The sequence below is a fragment of the Rattus rattus genome, chromosome 8, assembly GCF_011064425.1.
Source record: "Rattus rattus isolate New Zealand chromosome 8, Rrattus_CSIRO_v1, whole genome shotgun sequence".
In the NCBI taxonomy this organism is placed as follows: Eukaryota; Metazoa; Chordata; class Mammalia; order Rodentia; family Muridae; genus Rattus; species Rattus rattus.
Window position 1 is genome coordinate 21,067,319 of NC_046161.1, and position 16,527 is coordinate 21,083,845.

The window sequence follows — 16,527 nt, forward strand, 5'->3', positions numbered from 1 at the left end:
AAACATATTTGGTCTTCATCTCATTTCCTGCCATTTAACCTCTCTGTAATATCCTTACTCTAGAACAGTAATCCTCAACCTTCTTAATGCTTCAACCTTTTAATGCACTTCCTCATGTTAGAGTGACCCCTAACCATAAAATATTTTTCATAGCTACTTCATAACTGTAATTTCGCTGTTATGAATCATAATGTAATGCATAATGATATGCAGGATATCTGATATGCAAACCCAGTGAAAAGGGGTCGTTCAACTCTCAAAAGGGGGCACACCCCACAGGGTAAGAACCACTCCTCTAGATTTTGTTTGCTAATGAGATAACCAGTATCTAGAGAGAAATAAATAGTCTTGGGATAAGGCTTGGTTTCCAGGGGAACCATCCCTGGGATTAGAGTTGTCAATTCCTGTCTCAATCTCCAGAAAGAGGGTCCAGTTTGAGTTAACAGATGGTCAGTGACTTAATCAACTATACTTATTTCCATCAAAGACCAAAAGGATTGAGTTCCAAGAGTTTCTGGATGGCTAACAGGGAAACAAGTCGAGATGTGCGACATGGCTGGAGACTATGGAGGACCTAAAACTTCTTCACTGCCTTTCATCCACACATACTTCACCAAATGCAGCATGCCCAGCTAGCTACCCAGCAGCATCCTTTATCCCCTAAGGGCAAGTAGGTACGAGAGTTTAAGGCCCATCCAAGAATATTTTGAGCAGCATAATTTGGTCTTGAAGGGCTCAAAAAAAAAAAGATACAAAGTTGAGTGGGTAAAGAGGAGAGGAGTGGATGTGGAAAGAAATAGGGGTTAAATATTATCAAAACACATATGCAACTTGAAATTTAAAGACTAATAAAATTTCTTTTTTTAAAAAAAAAAAAAGTAAAGGTGCATAGAAATTCACCAAGCTCCCTTCTCCCGTATTTCACCCTATGCAGCTCTTCAGCTAAACCTTTGTCCTTCGTAGTAACTGTTTAAGAAACCCCGTCTGAAGAGGGAAGACAGAGGGACAGACCAGTGGTACTTAGACACGGGATCTGACAGTTCGTCTTCATAAATAAGCTGAATTAGATGACATGCAGCTAGCGTCTTTGGAGAAGTTTTCACAGGTAGTGACTAGAAGTTACAAAGTATTTCGAATTGAATGCTCTGATTCTAAGAGAAAGCAAGAGTTTCTTATTCTGCAACCTACAGGCAGTGAATGGTAAATTATTGCACAAGTTCATGCTAGGTAAGTTAAGCAAGGAGTCAATACTGATCAAATGAACCCTAGAGAAGTTCATTTTATAAATATTATAGCATTATAAATCATCATTTTCCCACCAGCCTCAACGTTTCATTAGAGACATTAGTGTGTTATACTATCACTTGACCTAAAGAACAGTCCTTGTGCAAATTCTCCTGCACGAAGTGGATGGAATGAGAAGAACCACTATCATGTTAAAAAAAACCTCTCAAGTATTCATCATCAACTGACATTCTATAGTTCTTATCCTATCCCATTCCTCCCTGCCCCCACAAAACCTCACCTCTAGTAGAGTACATTAAAGCAAATACATCTCTCTTTTCACTTGGTTTGGTGCAATCACTAGGGTTTTGTTTGTTAATAACTGTAAGACTGCCACATCCAACCATGAAGCTCAATGTTTCTCGCTACTCTAAAATTCCTTAGAGATGGTTTGACTCAAACAAGAGCCTCATACAACTGATATGATTGGGTTATATCGCTTTAATATTTTTATGTTTTTGAGACATGTAGCCTCTCATGTAGCCTAGGTAGGTCCCAAGCTTTCTACACAGCCACAGATGACCTTGTCAATTCAGCCTCAGGTGCCCTATATTTTGCTACAAATGAGCTTGAACTTCTGGTTCCCTTTTCTGCACTTCCCAAGCAAGCACCGGGATTACAGATGCGTGCCACCATGTCACAAATGCTGGCCCAGACCTATAACCCCCAAACATTTCCACTTTCTTTTCATTTGTCCTGTGTGCTTTTTAAAGAAGTCATCTCATCTTAGTTACATTCTGTCCTGTTTGAGCCACATGTATCCCCTGGTATTCCACAGCAGTACTTAGTGTGAGAAGGTTAATTGGATTCAGATTAAGGTCTTTGACAGAGTACTTTGTAATAGTGCCATCACTTCCTGCACATCACCGATTTTGGCACATGTAGATTAGGATAGTGACTTTGAGTGACACTGAGCTTGATCAGTGGTTCTGATGTTGCCAGACTGATCTGTCCCTTAAAAATTTACAATCTACCTTACTAGTTACCTACATAGTTGCTCAGACCCATTCTTGCATTAGGAGTAGCAAACTCAGTTTCCTAACTCCATAATTCCTTCTGGTTTTAGTATGACCGTTCCAGAACTTAATCTTATTAACTCTTTTATTATTCAGTCTCTATGAAGAAAACACCACAATGTACAACTACTGCCTTTGTCAGCTTTCAGAGTGAGTGCCCCACGCAACCTCCAGAACGACCAGTGAGGTGCTAATTTTTTTCCCTTTTGTATCTTTGTGCGTTCACAGAATTTTTGCTTTTGAATACTAACTCTTTTTTTTTTTCCCAGTTAGCCTCAGACGCTCCATCTTTGACCATTATGGATCCCTTTAAATTCCCTTTAAAATCCCTTTGACATGATCTGTAACTGCTCTAATAGTTTTCTTACTGTCAGACACAAAATGCCCTTAGGTTCGTTCAGCTTCTACCTTTTCCGATGAGGTAACTTAGGACTGCCACTCTTTTTCATTGAAACTGTACTGAAAGACAGAAATCTGAGAATTTGGAGTACTTACTCTTGTCTTCAGGAACCAAAGCTACAAAATCAGTTCTTGATTTTTAGGGGGAAAAAAACCTTAAGCCTTGAGTTCAGACTTATATTTTCTATTTCACATTTTCACTTATTTGTCTCTTCCCTCACCCTTAAAACTATACTTGATAATGGCATTAATATGCTATCTGAAAATTGTTTTTATCTATTTATAATCTCAAAATAATAACCAAAGATTTTTACATATGATTTGAATGAAGTCCTGATAGTTTTTTCCCCTCCGTATCCTTAAGATAAATACCAGTAGGGTCAGTCAAAATATTGAGTTCCATCTGAGAGCTAATATACCACTGGTACAATAGTGGCATGACCACTGTAGCTTCAAGCTTCAAGCAGTTAGTTTAGACTCATAGCTTGTCAAAAGGCTGAGAATACAAGATTGATAAGAGTCAGTCTGAAACAAGACATCTATTATCACCTCCCTCCAACATGACTCAGGAAAACATTGAAGACGAAAGTATGCACAGCATGCAAACGCTAGAGAATGGAAAGAAGTGTGAAAGACTATCTTCTGGACGTGAAATGGCTAGTCAACCACAAATTTACAGTAGCAGAGGGTACCTTAACAAGGCCTGGGGAGGGATTCATTGGCCCACTCCTCCTGAGGAGCTATGAGCAATGATTGCTGGTAAGGGGGCAGCATATTCCTAAGTGCTATAAGCATTTATAAGTGCCCCTTGTTCAAGTAAATAAAATTTAAGTCCACTTATAACAGTGTATCCCTTCTCATTATATGAATACACATACATAGTTCTCTTTTCCTTCTTACATAAAAGGCAGGAAACCAACTGTGCTTATTTTCTGATGTCATGCTTTCTCAGTATATCCTGTAGATAACACCTTAGGCATACACAAATAGCTTCCTAATTCCTCTTGACAAATTTATAACATTCTACTGTATCTAAGTGCCAATAAATTTATTTATATTTATTCAAATGTTCCCAGGCTTCTAATATACCAGGGACTTTCTCCTCCCACATTAGTCTATTTATCGCTGCATTCCTTGCAAAGCATCCTACAAAACGATCACTAGGAATGCTAGTGAACATTGTAACATAATGTAAACAACCTTGGTAGAATAACAGCTCTATCCCTGACCTCAATCTATACTACAGAGTAATAGTGATAAAAACTGCATGGTATTGGTACGGAGAGAGACACACTGACCAATGGAATAGAATCAAAGACCCAGAAATAAAACAACATACACTAACTAATATGAGCCCCCCAACATATATAAAGTAGAGGTTCCTGGTATGGCCTCAGTGAGATAGATGCACCTAACCCTCAAGAGACTTGAGGCCCTAGGGAATGGAGAGGTCTGGTAGGTTGGGGGGTGGGGTGGGGTGGGGAATGGGTACATCCTCTTGAAGATGGGGGAAGAGGAATGGGATGCAGAACAGTCTGAGAGTGGACCAGGAGGGGAATAAGGACTGTAATGTAAAATTTAACTAATAATATTAACAACAACAACACTGTTACCTACATAGTGGGTCTGTTGATACTTGAACAGTCTGAAACGTGTGTACTAATGCACTCTGTCTCATAACTAAAACAAACAAACAAACCCCAAAACACTCCAAACCAAACCTAACTGGAACAGACTCAAGAGAAAAGAACAGCAATATAATGAAACAGTAATTATATAAAACTAAAAATGCACTTTGCCCCACAGGAGAGAAATACATTGTATTTTCAAGAGAGATGGATTATTGAGAAAGTTAGTTCCCAATTTTTTTTTCTTTTGTGGTTTTTTGGCTCTTTTTTTTTTCTTCCTTTCTTCTTCTTCTTCTTTTTTTTTTTTTTTTTTTGTGTTTAGAAAAAATAATTTTTGTATGCCAAATGAAGAGTCCAATAGAAAGAAAAAAATTGCAGAATAGAAAACATAAAATACAAAGAATAACATCATTTATTTGTTACTAGAAACTGGGAAATGGGGTCTTGTGTATAGGGGCTGGACTCACAGAATATGAGAGAGAGAGGGAGAGAGAGAGAGAGAGAGAGAGAGAGAGAGAGAGTGTGTGTGTGTGTGTGTGTGTGTGTGTACACGAGTCAGGAAATGTGTACAAGATCCTACAGCCACCACCCTGTGCCTGGAATTTCTAATCTACAAAAGGAGGATAATAATAGTATTTACTGCACAGGCTAGAGTCTAAGAACAGAAGATATACCAACCTCTTAGAACAAAGCACAACATTCAGTGATCCACAGATATTAATTTCTGGTCTCTGTATCACATGGTTTCATGACACCCTACAGGATTCTGTGAAATTGTTGGGAGTTGTGTCTAGCATTAAAGCAAAACGTTCAGGATACTCAATACAACACACACACACACACACACACACACACACACACACACACACACACACACACAAACTTGACCAAAGCTACAACTGACTGAACAAGAAAGTCTTGACCCATACTAAAGTAACTTCCCAGTCTCGGTTTCAAATGACATTTCTAATAACAACACAGGTCTTCAGTCTCCTCTGTATGAAGAGAAATACATTTTGATGTTGGCAAAACATCCATGTCCAAAGCTTAAGTCATTTAACCTTGGGTTTTTAGTGGAAAATGGTTTACCAACTGATTCTAAGTAAGTGACTTGTGCATTATCTACTGCAATTCTGAATAGAGTACCTCTACATTTTAATTAAAACTTTAACAGTAATGGATTAATCAGAAACTACTGCTTCTGAGAAAGAAATAAGTGTTAGAAAATGCAGCATTAAGGATCACTGGCACACACACATCCAGTATAATCCACTAATCTATACAATGTTAATAATACATATTAAGTGCACTGAAAAATCAATTTTATAATTTAGACTGAGATTAAATTTTCCCAGAGGCAATAGCTTCAGACACTTCAGTCTTCAGAAGCACATTCTTGAAAACCATGCAATAGAAGTTACAACACATTCAGCAGTATTACTCATTTCAAAACACAGGTCCTAGGACTGGGGAGACGGTTCAGTCAGTAAAATGCCTGCCCTTCATGAATGAGGACCTGAGTTTGGATTCCTAGCACCCACAAAAATCCAGGCACAGTAGCAAACACCTGCAAGCCCCATGTTCAGCAGACAGACAGGTAGACCCTGGAGCCCCCTGACAGGTCTACAGGTTCAATGGCGTCCCTATCTGGGGACGCGGCTCAGCTATTAGACGTGCGTTGCTTGCATCAGTTGCTTCCCTACTACTGTGATAAAACACTGACCACACAGCCCGAGGAGACATGCACCCCCATCCCTGAGAGAGTCAGGGCAGGGACTGGGAGTCGGGAACTGAAGCAGGGCTTACGGTGACTGCTGCTCACTAGGCTTGTCCTCCATGGCCGTTCACTTGTTTTCACACCACCTACAAGCACCTGCTCAGAAGTGGCACTGCGCACAGCTGGCCAAGAAAGTGCCCAGACTTACCTATGGGCAACTGTCCCTCATAGAGACATTTTTTCAACTGAAGTTTCTCCTACCCAGGTGACCTTAGCTTGCATCAAGGTAACAACAAAACAAACAAAAAACAAAACAAAAACCCTAACCAGAATACAGCTTTTGGAAAGGACCAAAGGTCTGCTCCCAGAACCCACTTGGGTGTCTCACAGTTGCCTATAACCCTAGCTCCACAAACACTCAAAAAATTAAAATTAAAAAATTAATAACAAAGTAATAAAATTTCATAACTAAAGTGATCATCCAGACTATTGATAATGACTTTTATATTCAAGATAAATTTTCAAAATCAAGTATTTTGAGAATTCCTAGCTCCCAATCTATGGGTCTCTCATGTGAAAGTATGCATAATTATTAAATTTAAGAACTAAGCAGTCAGGGTTGGGGATTTAGCTCAGTGGTAGAGCGCTTGCCTAGCAAGCGCAAGGCCCTGGATTCGGTCCCCAGCTCTGAAAAAAGAAAAAAAAATTTTAAAAAAAGAACTAAGCAGTCATAACAATGCCCATCATTAGTTCCAACACTTAGGAGGCAGAACCAGGCAGATCTCTGAGTTCAAACCCAGCCTGGACTACAGAGCAAGTTCCAGGACAGCCAAGGCTATAGAAAGAAATCCTGTGTCAAAAACAAACAAACAAATAAATGATCTAGTGCACATCCCATTTAACTTAAACAATGCTATCTAATGACTAAGTTAATAGCCCGGAGAGAATGCCTTTCCCCAAAAACTCTTCTTAAAGCTTATCTACTGAACAGAAAGATGACCAATGACTAACTAATCTTTTAACAGACTGAGGGTAAGACTCAGAAGTACCCAACAAAAGGTTCTGATACTTACGAGATGGTGTCATAGCCTCCCCCATTTATACCACTGCAAGACAGATTAAAGGGTCTGTTCTCATTTCAATAGTGTCACTGATATTTGACCCTATGGCCTTTTGCTCAATTGTCTATCCAATACCCAAAGTCCATTTTCTCTTTCCATCCAGGTGCTTTGTTTCTCTCAGACTGAGACCCATTTATCCAACTGCTCCCATATGTAACAGATTCTATGTTTTAACTGGCAACTCCTGGGCAACACACCAACAATGAACGCCAAATGCCAGGTCCCCCTCTGGGGCTCTTTCTCCTTCCCTATGCCACTGGTTCTTAAAGTGAAATACCTGGGCATAGCCAATCCCTCTTTGATCTTGCCTCCTATATGTAACTGGCATCAGATCCTTTAAGGCTACCTGCTCAGGTCTACCCTTTCCCTATGTCTACTGTTCAATGCCTAATACAAATCATTCTCTCTTGGCTATGCTTTCACAAGAGCCTCTCAGCTCATTTTCTTGCTTCCACTCTAAGCTTAGGAGCTATAGTGATCTTCTAAAAACACCAATCAATCCTGATCCATTCTAAAACACATACGATTTAATTCTAATTCATAAAAAGAATGTATTATTACTATTATGTGAGTTCACAAGGGTGGGAATCGGGTGGACAAACGCCTTCACCCAAAGCTATCTCACAGGGCTATTAATTCTGATCCCCTAATTGTGGCTAGTCGTGACTTCTTATTTCTCTCCAACTTCCTCGAGTAGTTTTTCCTGATCCGCTCTCTAGCCAAGCTAGCATTCACTCATATTCCCAAGTTCTTTGCCAGCTTGGACACCCGAAGCCTAATTTTAGATCCTGACCTTAAAACAGCCTTAGCCAGGCCGCCCTGACTTACCAACTCAGTAGTTTCTCTTTTCACTCATCCTCTTCCTTCCCGTCCTGAAGCAAACCACGACCACTAAGTTTATTTACATGTTTGTGTCCATAAAAGAAATACGAACGTTAAGAATGGAATGGTTCATTTGTGTTCCTACAGTCTAGCACTGTGCTTAAGTAGACACTAAATGAAATGTTAAATGAAATACTGAAAGCTCAAAATAGTTTGCACATCTTTGGGGGGTAAACTTCATTTTTATCATTATTTTACAAGTCATTAAGGAATAAAATGAAATATCCCGTTGATCACATTACCTACTTTGAAACACTAGAAGAAACCCACTTTGCTAATGTCTACAAATGGCACACTAATATTAGCAGATTATACAAGCAACTGTGTGTTAGTACTTTAGCATTTCCATCTAAACAGTGGTTCACAGCAAGAAAACTATTCAGAGAAGCAGAACACAAAAATGTAACAAAATCACAAGGAAACCTTCTAGAATATGTGGAACAAAAGCAAATGCAGACACAGGTATAGGGTGATTAGAACTCACACATCACTGATGGTGTAAAATGGTGTCACTACTGTTGAAGACTTGCAATTCCTTAGAAGTGAGAAAAAGCCACCCTAAGACACAGCACATACATCCAATTACATCCCTAGGTATATACCACAAACAACTAAAGTCAAATATCCACATCAAAACTTATGTAATGGGGGGGAGGGCGGTAATGGGGGGAGGATGGGGAGGGGAACACCCATACAGAAGGGGATGGGGAGGGGTTAGGGGGATGTTGGCCCAGAAGCCGGGAAAGGGAATAACAATTGAAATATAAATAAGAAATACCCAAGTTAATAAAGATGGAAAAAAACAAAAACTTATGTAATGTTCATAACCTCATTGCTGATAATGGCCAAAATTAGAAAGAACCCAAATGTCAATCTACTACTGCATGAAAACATAAAGTACAAGCATACACACATACAATGATATATTCAGCCCTAAGACATGCTGATTCATGTTATAACACATACAATGACATATTCAGCCCTAAGACATGCTGATTCATGTTATAACACACGCCACTGTGATGGTAAGTGAAAGATACCAGATATAAATAAAATGTCTTACATCTATGTTCCCTTTACATGAAATGCCCTAAATAGGCCAGACGATTAGTGGTTGCCAAGAGGTTGGAAACAAAGAAGAGGAAGTGACTATTAATTGGGTAAGGATTGTATTTGGGAGGTAATGAGAATGTGCTGCAAGGCAATAGTGATAACTGGAAAAATACAAAAGGCCACTGAGTTCTATAATCTAAATGACAAATTTTACATTATGTGAATTATAATTTGGTAAAATATTGTTGCTCTCAACTGAATATTCAAATGCATTCAGATTATCCTAAGTTTTAAAAGAAAACTGAATTGATTTTGAAAACAGAAGATGACTTTTTCATATGCCTAAGTTAAGTAAATGACTTAAAACTTTTCTTTGTTAAAAATTATTTCAATTTAAGTACCAATGAACTGAAGCATGAGGCAAGCCAAGTGAGAGTAAATCTATGTGTGAAGAGTTGCCTTGGCATAATCTCCAGCATTACAGAAAATACAGAATTTGAGATCTCAATCAGTTTAACTTGAATAAATGATACAACTTCATTTATTCACCTTTTTCCTTGACTGAAAGCCCACTTCTCTGGAGTGTGAATTTGACCAAAACAGAATGTATCAAGTCTGTAAGAACAAATTTTAAAGTGAGGGGAGAAAATCTACTTCTCTTCTAGTTAAGCCAAGTGATGCTAGCATCTGTAACAAAGGCCCAGATCTGAGTACCTTAACACACTAAAAACAAACTTTGCACTTTCATTTTAAGAAGTAAGAAGACTCAGTATTAGCAAGTTAGAAGTACCGAACTGTTTCTATGGCTCTGCAGCACAAAATCAATAAAGCTATCAATGTTAGCAACACTTTTCTTCTTAGTATTCACTCCTACAACCGACAGTCAGCTTCCCATCAGTACACTTCCTCACTAAGTTTTCCCTAAAGTGGTCATGTTCAGTGGGGCAGGGTTAGATAACAAACAAGGTGGGATGATCCAGACCTGTCTCTCAGGAACCTAGAAGCAGAGCTAGGGTACTCAAATATCTGCTTAACCAGCTGGGCAGAAAACCTCTGCTACCCAAGTAATGCACAAAAACGAAAGAAAGAAACCTGACAGAATATTTAAAAAAAAACTACTACTCTGGAGAAAGTTTTTCTTTTTAAGAGGTTTGAACAGAAATAGATTGAAACCACAGAACCAATTATATAGGACAGAAGCTCCTGAGCTCAGATTTCTAGACTTTATCCTATGAAGTTCACACTGAACTTGGCTACATTGACTGGTCAGTAAACCTAGGAATCCTCCTGTCTCTGCCTCCCCACAGCTAAGATTACAGGCATGTGTGACTCTCTGCCGAGCTTTTATGAATATCCTGGCTTGAATTTGAAATGTCCCTGAAGATCAATGCGCTAGATTGGTTGTCAGCTGATGGGGCTTTGGGAAGTGATTGACTTGTGAAGATTCTGATAGATTAATCTACTAATTAGTCAGATTGATGGTACTGAAAGTGATTATGTATGCACCACCACAAACAGCAAAGACACAGGTACCTACCCAGAGGCAAGACACACAATCACAAGGCACTTTGACACCAAGCACTGGAAAGGTTTGCCTTCAACATCAAATTTAGGGTACGTCAACTCCATGTCTAGCTACCATTTGCAAATAAGAACAGTTAAGTACGTGCCTAACCGGGCTTTGGTGAACTCTATGTATTTTTAATCTTTATTGGATTGTACATTCTACTGAACATTCTAAGTTCAACCGTTTTGGTACTTACGTATCTGATAACTAAGTCCAAATTCAGACTAGAATCCAACACTCAAGAAACAGTGATGGGGTTGGGGATTTAGCTCAGTGGTAGAGCGCTTGCCTAGCAAGCGCAAGGCCCTGGGTTCGGTCCCCAGCTCCGAAAAAAAAAGAAACAGTGACCTTGGGGCTGGAGAGATGGCTCAGCGGTTAAGAGCACCCGACTGCTCTTCCAGAGGTCCTGAGTTCAATTCCCAGCAACCACATGGTGGCTCACAACCATCTGTAAAGAGATCCGATGCCCTCTTCTGGTGTGTCTGAAGACAGCTACAGTGTACTTATATATAATAAATGAATAAATAAATCTTAAAAAAAAAAAGAAACTGACCTTTTGACAGGTATTTTCAACACCCTGTAGCAATTACTGAAATTTAAGAATCATTATTTCACACTTCAGGCCAATTTTAGGACTGAAAAACTAAACCCATCAATAATAGCAAATGTCCTATTAAAATATACTTTGTAATTATCTAAAACACTATGACCATAAACTGGTTCCCAATTCCTAAACCAATTACCAGTATCTTTGGAAGTTAACTGAGTTCCAAAAGCTCAATTCCACATAGGACGTTTTTAATGATTTATAAACACTTTTCAAATATATAAGACAAATGTCTAAATTCTTAACTAAAAATTATCTTCCCCTCCATGCCCACTAAATAGCCAGTCTTTTTACTTATAGCTGTATTGCTGATTATTATAGTACTATAAAGTTTAGGGTCATTAATGCAACATTAACTCTAAAAGAATGGTAGTTGTGGGGGTGGAGGAAGAGGGGAAAAGGAGGAAGAGGAAGAGGAGAAGCAATAGCAGGAAAGTAGAGTAATGTATACCTATAGTCCCATAACTTGGGAAACTGAGATGAATCACTTGAGCCCAAGAATTTGAGATCATGGGGTATAACATAGTAAGACTTTGAATCAGAAGGAAGGTGAAACACGCACACATGTGCACATACATGTAGGATACAATACTTAAAACATTTAAAGAGCCAGGGTAAGTCATTGTGGGCAGTCATAGGAATCTAAATTTCTGTTATAATCTTAACTACAAAAACGTTTGGATTCTATTATTTTAATTTTATTTAATCTTTTTTTTAACACTCCGATTTTATCCCCCTGCCAGTCCACCCTTTGTTCTGTATCCCATGCCTCCTCCTCCCGAGCCGTCTCCACAAGAGTGTCTCTACCCACTAAATAACCTTACAAAGACAATGTGTATGACTCCCAATTCTAGAGCTGATGTCTTCTATAGCTACAGGATACCACTACTACAGTTACACAACAACTGTGATATTGCAATGTAATCTCAAGTCTAATAATTACACAAAGTTTTCAACCTAGAAATGAACTTGACAGGATTACAATCCACTCAGAAAACTTGCTGGAGAAACGTTACAAGGTTAAGCATTAATGATAGTATGTGGTGCAGCCTCCAAAAGAATTTCCAGTTTGTCTATGAGGCAGACAAGTCAGAAAAGACAGTCTAGCAAGTGATCTCCTCAGGCAGGAGTCCAAGGTGCTCCCACAGAACCCCACTAGTGACTACTGACTACCTGTGCAAGTGAAACCCTCCAACCTCAAGAAGGCTCCTCCCAGGGCATACAAGACAAAAGGGCTTCACAATTTCTATCTTACAGTGTTTTTGCTTTGAAGAGAAAAGTTTTAGAATAATATTAAATTTGTTTTGGTTTAGAGGACAGGATCATGTTAGCTTCAAATGACTCTGAAACACTGATCCTTAGCTTCTAGCTCAAGTGCTAAGACTACACATTAGGCTTAATGCAAATTCTTGATCCACACACCAAAGACCAAGAGTCTAACTGTGCAATAGTATAACACATAGATCTCAACCAAGTACATACCATACAGGTGTACACAGTCTTAAAATGTATTTTAAAATATTTTATGGTCTACATAAAAGTGTATATAGACTTAAAAATGTACTTTTAAATTTTTGGGCTGTGTTATAAACTGTACTGTGGAAATGTATGCCTTTCAAGTACAACTATTCCCTCAAGGTACTTTCTGTTTTTAAAATGTGGGAAATCAAAAACATGTAATAGAAAACTCTCATAAGTCTTAATTTCTTTGTGAATTGTTATCCTCATTGTGTAAGTCTTAACTTTGAAACGTAGGCTTTGAATAAGCAAAAGCTCTAACTTTGTAAATACTTTGTTCCAACTACTTGAGTAACTTCGTGTTCCCCACACACAAAAAACTATTTGTGTCACAAACTGAGCTAATGCCAAATGAGTTTAAAAAAAAAACAGCTTTTGCAATAAACCAATCCAGTGGTTATTCTGGAAGTCTAAATCTTAAACAATACTACAACAGACAAGGTTCATAAACATCTTAACAGTTACTGATCAAGCATCTTCCATACTTCAGAGCACAGAGCAGGACTAAAAAGCAGTTGGTGCACCATCAACCAGTTAGTGATAAATATGCCAAAATATTTCCCACCCTAAATTGCAAGCCTTTTTATTATTTTAAAGTAAGATTTAGTAGTTGAATACTAGATAGTCAAGAATGAAAAAGCTATACGATACAGAATATGAAAGTCTCACTTTAATATCCTCTATGACATAGTTCTCCAAACTATCCCAAGACTTACTACATCCCTTCAAATCTGAACTAAGGGACAAATGACTCCATTCTGTTTATCTTTCCAATACCAAGACAGAGTTAAGAACTGGAAACAAAGCCACACTGATTTGGGACAAACAGATGATACAACAGAAAACAAAACAGGCATCAAATGACTGAGGTATGTGGAAGGACTGAACTTGTCTCAATGTCTGTATCCTCTTCAGGAGAAGTGGGAGGTGGGAGACAAAGTGAATCTGCAACTTAGACCAGTGCAATGAAGCGATGGTTAAAGTATAATTTTCACTAAGTCACATACTTATTCCAGGAGGGGGAAAAAATTCTCTTCACCACGAACCAATTTCTGAGCCTAGAAAGCAACAGAAGTTCTAATATGGACAGTGATTCTTTATCTGAAAAACAAAAATAGCATCTGACATTGACATTTGATGACTTTAAATTCCACGGAAGACGGTCCCTTTGCTGTAACTGCAAATTCTTGTCTCTTGGTATTTCTGTATACTCACTAATTAACTGAACCTCATTAGGAAGATAATGATGGATCACTCAGGAGACACCCGCAACCTCAGAACCAAAAGTATTTCGAATGAAGACCTATTTGCCCAGGAAGGGGCAAGCTGGGAGAAGGGAGGTACCAGGTTCCCAGGCAGCAGGTCAGAGCAGCTGCACCCAGCTTTACACTTACTGGTTTGCTAGGGTACACGTTAGATAGATGCGTTTTTAGTTTCCCCACGGTCCAGTTCAAGAAGCAGCTAATAGTCTGGTCACTGTATTTCTGATTCGGTGCTTTAATGATGAGAGTCACAGGAATCTCCATCCCACTTTGGTCCATGGTGCTCTCAAAGTCGGACAGTCTAGAGGCGCGGCTGCTAAGCCCAGTGGGCGGGCACGGCTGGGATGGGGACAGAAGTGAGTTCTCAAAATTCCAGGTCCAAATCAGTCACAAGCACATCGGGCGATACGAAGGCCATTGCCGGTACCAACGATGGACGGTGGCGGTGGTGGCGGCAGGCTCTGGGTGCCGGGCCGGGTGCGCTGCTGTCCCCGCCAGGTCTGGGCTCCGCCAGGCTCCGGACTGCGGAGGAAGGCGGGCAGAGGACCTGGGGAGGACGCGAAGGGGAGGCCGCGGCGGACCGCTCAGCGCCCCGCCCCTGCGGCGACCCCCGAGCTGAAACGCAACAAGGCCCCACGCGAGCACCCGCGCAGCCTGGGCGGCTGAGGGGCGGCGGCCGGAGAGCGAGCCTGGGAGGAGGAAGGCGGTGGCGGGGAGCGAGCCTGGAAGGGGGTGGCAACAGCCGCAGAGCGAGCTTGAAGAAAATGACGGCGGCCGGAGAGCAAGCCTGAGACAAGCAAGGCCGCGACCGAGGAGCGAGCCTGAAGGAAAAGAAGGCCGCGGCCGAGAGCGAGCCTGAGGAAAGCAAGCCTGCGGCTCAGAGCGGAGCGAGCCTGAGGGGAGGAAGGCCGGCCCAGCGCCGCGCCTCCGCCGGCCGCTCCCTTCCTGCTCCGCGGCGCTCGCCCTCCTGGTCTCGCGGGGCGGCGCGGTGACTGTGGGCTACGGCGGCCGGCCCTCCTGACTGCGGCTAGGCAGTCCCCGCAGGCGCGGCCGGGCGGCAGGTGGCAGGCAGGAGGAGGGCGGGGACAGGGCCGCGGCGCCGCGCGAGCGCCCGAGATTGTTGTTGTGAGGAGGGTCGGGGTCCCGGGTAAGCCGGAAGGCGCGAGGCGGAAGTGCGTCACCCGCGGCTACTCCCTTTCGCCTGGCGGAGTCAGCCCCGCCTGCGAGGCCTGCTGTGCAGCCGAGAGGCCAGCGGGGCAGCCAGTCCCTCCTAAAGCGCCACCGGTGGCGTGGCTGGCATTAGTGCACCCCGCCTCCACCACACCCTCGAAAGCGTTGGAAGTGCTTCGTCCCACGAGCCGGCTCGGCAAAGTTAATAATAAATCTTCACCCTGGTGCTGAGTCAAACTTAGGCTAATTTCCCTGGGTGTCAGCTGACGGCAAAACACTGCCACGTGTCCTGTAAGGAGCTCAGGCTGAGCCAGGGCTTGGGAGCAGATCCTGCTCCATGAGTAAGTGAGCTGGCAGTGGAGAGCCAAGCATATGGAACATGGCTGTCTCTCAAACTTCAGTCTGCCCCAGTTCCCCTAATTCTCCCAAAATGTATCAAGTGGGCGTGAAGGTGGATGATAGTGTTCGTTTCCTGATTTGCAGGTTTACACTTGGCAATGCAAGGGTGAATCCACTGTTGCTCCCCTGCCCCGTTCAGTTTTTTGCACTAGTTTAAGGATCCATTCAGTAAATTGAAGTTTGCTAGATGTGCGTTTTCTTAGATTCAGGCTTCCACTTGGAGGATGGATTTTCAAGTTGGTCTCTCCTTTTTTTTTTTTTTTTTTTTTTTTTTTGTTTGGTTTTTGTTTGTTTGGTTTTTTTTCCCCTTCAGAAAAGACTTCAAGCTACCACTGGATAAGTGACCAAGGGAAATTCTTCTCTGTAATTAAAGCCTTAAAAAAAAAAAATCCCTTTAAAGCAGTGGTTCTCAACCTGTGGGTCATGACCCCTTTCTTAGTCACTGTTTATCAGATATTTACATTGTGATTCGTAATAGTAGCAACGTTACAGTTAATGAAGTTAGCAACAATAATTTTATGGCTGGGGATCACCACAACATGAACTGTGTTAAAGGGTGGCAGCATTAGTAAGGTTGAGAAATCCTTCTGTACACCTTCCTTCCCTACACAACCTTGTATTTATGTTAGGATACCCTAGATGGCATAGGCTGTACTGTTTAAATTCTATTCTTTAGTAAGACTGAAGTTCCCATATCAAGTCACCGTGACCATAAGCCCCTAGACTCAAGGTCTTCTCTAAGGCTGTTCTTTATTTACCAAAGTTACCACTGTAGAACCTTAATTCTAGATAAAAATCCTTTTTCAGGCTTCCTTAAAGCTAGTGGCTATTGGACTTTGAACAGCTTATGTGTTCATGATGTACATGAAGCAACAAAGAAGATGGAAAAGAAAACAAGAACAAA

General features: G+C 41.0%; 1 protein-coding gene across 1 annotated transcript in view; it reads right to left on the bottom strand.

Moving 5' to 3' along the window:
• Herpud2 (HERPUD family member 2) overlaps positions 1-14,849 on the bottom strand; it is a 38,626-nt gene extending 23,777 nt beyond the window's left edge. Inside the window, 1 exon segment of the mRNA XM_032909486.1 lies at positions 14,187-14,849. Within this exon segment, the coding sequence (XP_032765377.1) occupies positions 14,187-14,333 (147 nt within the window). The 5' untranslated portion in view covers positions 14,334-14,849.
• Between the last annotated feature and the right edge of the window lie 1,678 nt (positions 14,850-16,527).